The 7,181-nt window shown below is 54.8% G+C and overlaps 1 protein-coding gene across 1 annotated transcript in view; it reads right to left on the bottom strand.

Annotated features, from left to right (window-relative positions):
• Window positions 1-4,653, bottom strand: part of Drgx (dorsal root ganglia homeobox) — a 32,446-nt gene extending 27,793 nt beyond the window's left edge. Inside the window, exons 1-2 of the mRNA XM_055612461.1 lie at window positions 4,620-4,653; window positions 741-838 (exon numbers count right to left, since the gene is read on the bottom strand). Of these exons, the coding sequence (XP_055468436.1) occupies window positions 741-838; window positions 4,620-4,653 (132 nt within the window). The remainder of the gene's footprint in view (window positions 1-740; window positions 839-4,619) is intronic.
• Between the last annotated feature and the right edge of the window lie 2,528 nt (window positions 4,654-7,181).

Genomic DNA, 7,181 nt, shown 5'->3' with positions numbered 1-7,181 from the left:
GCACATATACACAATAAATAAATAAAGTATATTCTTTTAAGAAAGATTGTTTTAGATGCCACAGAATGACAGTTTAAATCCCGGTTGCTTTTGTAGCCAAGGCTACCGACAACACGGTGTGCCCTCCCCAAGACAGAGAAGTAGACAAGTAATAGATGTTTCTCTGTGTTTGCGTTTAACTTCTGTCATGGGAATAAAAAGTCTAGGGTAGCCTCATGAATAATTTCTGCTGTACCCCCATGGGGATAGGCAAGGGTGTGTACGAGCCCCCGGCCAGTCAGCCTTACAGAAGTGGGGGGTCACCTCCAAAGCTGCTCAGGAAGGAGGCTGGGACACTCAGCTTTGGGGAGCCCAATGGAAAAGTTGAGGCTGCGGCCAGCAACACTGTCTTCTCACGAGCCAACCTCGTGGGTCAGTCTTCCCCTCTGTCTTTCTGGGAGATAAGAGTGCCCAACATGCTCTCTACGGGGAAATGTAGTAGACCCTTAGACCCAGGCCATGGACCTAAAATACAGGGGGAAACTCGTCGTTGCTCCCTTTGTTGCTCCCTTCCTGATGACCTGCAGTTACAGGCCCAAGTTCCCTGTTCGTTCCCCATGCAGCCCTGGAAGTTACTCAAGAAAAGGATGACCTGGTTCACTCAACAGTTGGTCTCCTTTTAAAAGACAAGGGAGAACGGCTCAGCTGTGACTTTGGCGGAGGTGGGGAAAGCTGGTTCTCACTTGGGGATCCGTCCTCACCTGCTGCAGAGTGAAGGTTGTCCGGTTCCTGCGCTGCTTTCTCCTAAGAAACCCATCGTCAAAATCCCCCGTAGAGTGGTTGCCAAAAGGTGCAGTGCCTGCATGGCATAAATGGAATCAGTCTGAGCAGAGAGACCCTGGTCTTCGTTCAGATCCTCACACCACACAATCCCTTCCGTGCTCCATCACAGGACACAGACCTGCCCCTCCCCAGAGGGCCTGTCCTTCCAAAGTGCTTCTCTGTGTTCTCTTAGTAAGACCCTTCTTTTCGCTCTCTTGCTCTGTGTCACCACAGAGGACTAGGTTCCCCTATGTAAGAGGGCAATGGTGACTTTAATACCCAAGATGGCCAAGTCTGCTTCCTAGGAAATTGTGGTCTCTGATTCATGAGGGGTCAGTGGCTTGAGAAAATGCTGGTCCTCATTTTCCAACCTACTCCTGGCTGTCCCTCTGTCACCTGTTTTCTCACCCCCCACCGTGGACCCTCCTCTAACGGAACCCTCTGCTCACCTGTTAGCTCACTCCCCTTGTCACTAAAGCCATCAAAGGCTGGAGAAGAAAGAAGACACTGAGACCTTTTCACACCCCTTACCCCCTAGAAGTACAGGATTCAAGGAGGTAAGAAGTTTACAAATGATCATTAATTACCCCTGGTCACAGCTCATCAGCACCACTTCAGGTCTGTTCTATAGACACCAATTAACAAAAGGCCTGCACCAAGAGGATGCCAGGCCAAGCTGCAAGGGCCGTTCTCCAAGGGCATTCCACTAGGTAGCCAGGCCTTACGCATTACCCTGCTGTCCCCACCTCCCCAGACAAAGAAAGACAATGTTCTCTTCAGCAGCCTCCAGTGCTCATGATAAAGCCAGAACAGAGTCTGGCCCCAAATGTGCATTTGGATCATTTTCCAAATGTGTACTATTTGCTTGATAGTCCACAATGGCTTCTTAGGAAAACAAATGAGTAAGTTCCCATTAACCACTGCTCGTTTCACCTGCCATGGGCGCTACTGTCAGAATCACTACTCCTGGGCTGGGCACAGCATCCAAACAGCACCCTCCACAAGCGCCTCAGCCCTAGGAGGCCACGTCCTCCGGGCTTTTCCACGTCTACACAGGGTAGCCCTAAAAGACCACATGCCTGACAACACACTGTTCCCCTTCTCTACCAGAGCATTCTCCCACCATCTTTCCGTCCAAACTGCATTCTTCCTGGAAACCTTTGAAACAAATACTTCTCTTCATCTCAGTGGAATCTAAAAGGGGCAGATCCAAAGCATTCATTACTCTTTCCATTACTTTGAAAAGGTCACACTGTCTTTTTGAGGTAAAGTCTGACTGCTCGGCATGGAGCACGCTCGCAGGCTTTCCGGTCCCTGTGTCTCCAGTCTTCTCACACCTCACTCACACACTGTCTGCTGTGCTTCCCAGCTGAATCCTACAAAAGCTGACCTCACCAAACTAGGGGAGGAAAGCAAAAAAGACTGACAGCCTACCAAGAGTAGAGAAAGGGAGACGAGAGTCGGCTTCTTAAAAATAAATAAAATACTCAACAAAGTTCTGCACAGCTCCTTAAACAGAACATAACAGGACGATGAAGTAATATATAATGTGTTCGCTGCTTTGTCCAAAAAAGGGCATAAGGATACCCAGAACCGATAAATTGTAATAAATTGTGCATGTTCATTTATTATTCATATCAATTGGTGAAACTGTATTAGAAGGCAGTTGAATAATAACTATCAAAAATGTAAGTGCATAGGTTTTTAAATCTATGAGTATAGTAATAAAGTATGCTGAACGAGAGAGGAAAGAATGTTCTTGAAGATGGTGTAATTAAGAAATAAAATAGGAAAGACAAAGCAACCATCAGGAACATATTCTGCAAAACAAATACTGGAATACTACACAGCAGTCTAAAAGAAAATAAGTAGATCCATTTACACAGGCATTAAAAAAAAAAAAACCCTCAAAGGCATATTATGAAGTTTTAAAATGAGGTCCAGAATGATGTGACAACATAATCTCAGTACAAACAAAACATAACAGACACAGAGTAAAAGGCTCAGGCGATAGAATCACAAGAAACAGACTGGAGTGGGCGGCTTTGGGAGGAGAGGAGGGCTTTGCTAGCCAGAGTGTAGGTTCTTGTTCTAACAAACTCTGAGACCCACACAGTCCTCTCTAATTTAATCTGAGCAAAGTATCTGAGAAGTAAGATTACAGTCACACTTGGCTTTCTCCTCAGCACCTCCCTAGAGTCCAAGGTCTGTCCTTGGCCATTCACAACTTTCCCATCTACAGCACAACACCTGCCCCGGCAACACTTCCCTCCTGAAAAATTGGCACAGACGGGTATCTATAAAAGCATGAAATGTGCTTGAAGCACCCCTCTCCTTCTGCTCACTTCAATCAGAGTCAAGGTGGGGCCTGAACAGAGCGTGAGTACCAAATGTGACACCTCCCCCCCCCCCCCCCCCAAAAAAAAACCCAAGTCAGTAAACAAACAGTAAACAAGTCAGAGAGAGCCTGGGATAGGGCATTCTCTAAGTCACATTTGTAACCCGCCGCTACAAACAGACGTTTCCCCTCGGGTCACCCAGAATGCACACAGCTTGCTAAGGCTCAGATCTCTCTCCCACTTGACAAAAAGCCTGGTCTAAGGACTAGCAATCAGTGCTGAGGCTGGAGTCAACAGCAGTAGAAGCCGCCCACTTCAAACCAGTGGAGTCCCACCCGCACCCCGGGGCCTGGGGTAAGCGGGAAGGGATGGCTCCTTTTCGGCTCCTTTCCGGCTGCCCTAAAGCCTGCCTGCCTGCGTCTTCCCCGGTGCTGAAATGCAGGCATGCGGAGCTTAAGCTACACCCCGCCGGCTTCCTTTAGCAAACTCTACCGGACTCTGAAGGGCTTCTCTGGGGAAAATGAAAACAAACTTTCCCAAATCGTGGCTGACACCAGAGGCTGCTCAAGGCAACCTACAGCAAGGTGTCCCCGAGTTATAAAAGTTCCAGGGTGCCAGGGCCACAGCACAGGCCAGAGTGTGGGGCAGCATGTCCACCTGCGGCTACAAACCACTGCCAGGAAGAATTCAGCCTTGGGTCCACCGGGCTCTGGCTAGGGACACCCAGAGAGGTGCAAGCTCTTCACATCTCACTACCCCTGCCCCACGGAAGGAGCGGAGACCACGCCTGGAATAGGGAAATGCATTTTTTCCCCCCTGAGGTCTACAGACCTTAAACAACCAGACCCTGGTCCTGGGGGTTGGCAAGTGTGGACAATTATGGTCAGAAATTCAGTGAGTCGCTGAGACGAAGCTATTCCTGGCCAGTGCGAGCAAGTAACTAGCGGGGAGCTTGCCTCCAGGGACAGCTTTGCCGCTAGGAACTAAGGTTAAGTTGTCCAGAATCCCGTTTACAATCGCGAAGCACTCTCCGCCAACGCCCAGGGTAAGGGCAGGCCAGCAGCCATCAGGCCCTTCCTGGCTTGTGCTGGAGCTCGGGACGCAGCGGGCAGTTCAACTTGCTTTGGCTTTCCGGGATGTTAGCAAAACACCGTGAAAGATTGATGCGGGCCCCTTGGGCGGAGGAGCCCCCGATTAGAGGCGTGACACCAGCATCTGTGCTGGGAGGACCAGGCGTCCCTGAGGCACCCATAGCCCGGGGCTGCGCGACCCAGGCGGAGAGGGAGGTGGGAGGCAGGTGGCACCCGGGAGGAGGTAGGGAGCTGGGCGTGGGGAGGGGGCTAAGGACGCCCCTCAGCACTACCAGGCGGCTGCCACCTCGTGGGGCGAAGACCCCAGCACCCGTCAGCCCTGCCGCGGCCCGGCCCCTTTGGCCGGCTTGGCCTGGCCAAACAGCCCGCGGAGCAAGCGCTTACTCACCCTCTAGCTGTGGCGGGCAGTGGAAATAAAACATCGCCGACGGTCGGGTGGGCCCTGACGGCTGCACCGGGGCTGCTAGCGGCCTGGCTGACTTGTGCTCGCGCGTGGCTCCGGCCTGGCTGCAAAGCAAACGGCAGTAGAGCCTGAGTCTCCCGTCCGCACACCCCGAGGATCGCGGGGTGCGCCCCTCCTACAGAGCCTTGCCCGAAGCCCTCGGCCCCCTCGGGGCCACCGCGGGATTGGGGGGGGGGCGGGGGAGAGTGAGTGGTCGCACCTCCAGCCCCAAGCTGCGACCCTGCGGCCAGCCTCCCGCGGAGGTCCGGCTCCAGACCCCGCGCCCTCCCCACGCCGGGCGCAGGCTGGCTCCTGGCTCTCGGGGGTCCGGCCGCCAGCCCCGCGCCCGGCCCCCGGGGCCGGCGATGGCGCAAGGCCGCCGTCTGCACGCGCAGCCGCTCGGCCGAGGAGGCGGTGGAGCCCGAGGCCCGGCGCGGGGAGCCGGGCGAGCGGGTCGGGGACCCTGCCTACCTCGGCGGGAGGCGGGCGGGCAGGCCGCGGGGCGCTCGCCTGCCGTCCGCGCGCGGGGCTCGGCGGGCGGCGGGCGGGGCTTGGCGCTGCTGGCGCCCGCAGGACCGGAGAAGTGACTGGGGAAGTGGCCAGATGTCTTGCTGTCTGTCTACAGCGCGCGCCGCCGCTCAGCACTCGCCTTTATAATCTCACGCATAATTGGCCTTAATCTGATTATTTCCAGCGCTGTCTACAGCGAGTAACTTGGATAGGTCTATTGGGCCTTACAAATGGCCCACGTGGTGTAGAAAAAAAAAATCCGTCACTTCTCAGCAAACATCAGCAATCTTTTTTTTTTTTTCTTTTTTCTTTTTCTTTTAAAAGAAGACACAGCTACCGAACCAATATCATCCCCCACCCGGAAGAGATTAGGTTCTAAACACTTGGCCCAACCCCGGCCCTCTGGGTACCCTCAGACTCAGACCTTCTTTCTCTGAGCGAGATTGGATTTGGACTCGCCCTTGTCAGAGGCCTGGCGACTTCTGGACTGCGAAATAATCTAAGCGCTCCTAATTGTCGCCGCGGATGGGTTTTGGGGGGACTCTTTGCACACGGCTCCCCTTTCCAAGTGATCGTACGACAGGAAAGTTTGATTTTGTTCTCAGCAAGGGGTCTCTGAATTTATGTCCGCTTCTCCCTGCAAATGATATGCAGTGGGACCCTTCGCAATTACTTTTAAAATGCATCCGAGGCAGAGGCTCAGCGGAGAGAGACCGCCCTTCTCTCTGCCTGGGTGAAAATTAAACTCTAAAGTACCGGGTTGAAAATTTCAAGTCAGGGGCGCGGGATTGGATCAAATCACATAAACTGCAAAAAAAGCAAGTCTAATGGCGCATAATTGGTTCTGTAATAGCATTACACCCGGATAATAGCCCGTTACGGCCCCCTGCTCTATTAAGTGCTTCCCTGGCGGAAAGCCTTTATGATATTAAAGGGGGAATATAATGATATTTTGGTTATTAAATGCGTGTAATTAATTTATGCACCACTGAAAATAAAGTTGGTATTATGACCCACTCAAGAAGCATCAGAAGATGCGAATCAGACAACTGTTGATAAGTTCTGGTGTCTGTGTTCCGTCTAGACTGCCGGTTTTATTTTGGGACGATGGCTTCTTGGACAGACTACATAAATTGAATATTTTATAAACATTCTAATGCTGCCTTTGAGAGACTTGGCGAACCGGTGGGTCGGGTCCCTGCCCGGCCTGGGATCCAGCCCTGATCTTAAAGACACAGAGCTTCGGAAACAAAAGGCCTGGCGGGCCCACTCGTGGACAAGCGCCCGCGGCCAGCAGCGCGGAGCTGGAGAACGGAGCGCCGAGCCCCCGGCCGGTTGGTGGACACCGCGGGGAAAACAGGCAGGAAGAAACGCTCCACCGCTCCGGCCCAGGCAAGTCTGGGCCTCTTTCACCGAGGCGGCCCTTCCTGGCCTCAGTCGTCCGTGGCCGGAATCCGCCCTGCCGGGAGCCAGGGAACGCTGGGGATCCCTGCCCGCAGCGGAGCGGGCAGACCCCGCCGCCAGCTCTCCTCCGGGGCCCCAGACTAGCGAGTCCGGGCGGCGGGCCCGGCGGAGAGCGCCGGCGAGTCGGGCGGGCCCGCGCGGTGGATGGATGGCGCGGCCGGCCGGGCCGTGCGTAGCTGCGCCCGCGGGCGGGCAGACCCTTGCTCGGCCCCAGGCCACGGCGAGCTGGCGGGGCCCGGCGTCCCTACGGGGCCGGCTCAGGCTCAGGCAGCATCCCTGATCTCTGCAACCGGTTTCAGGAGCCGAGGGCCCCCCGAGCGCCGGCGTCTGCCGAGCGCGCCCTTGGACGCCCTCCTGCCCTGGACTGCAGCTCCCCCCGGGGCGCCCAGGTCGAGCGCCCTGGAAGGGAGGTGAGAGAGGGTTCCCCGCCAGCACCGCTCAGCGCTTTGTCAGCGGGGGCCTCGGCCCCAGCAACCTGGCCCCGACCGCCGCGTTGGCCCCAGAAAACAGTGACACCCAAGCTCCCATCAGCTT

The sequence above is a fragment of the Psammomys obesus genome, unplaced genomic scaffold (genome assembly GCF_907164565.1).
Source record: "Psammomys obesus unplaced genomic scaffold, mPsaObe1.curated_primary_1811, whole genome shotgun sequence".
Taxonomy (NCBI): Eukaryota; Metazoa; Chordata; class Mammalia; order Rodentia; family Muridae; genus Psammomys; species Psammomys obesus.
This window is presented reverse-complemented; position numbering and strand designations above follow the sequence as displayed.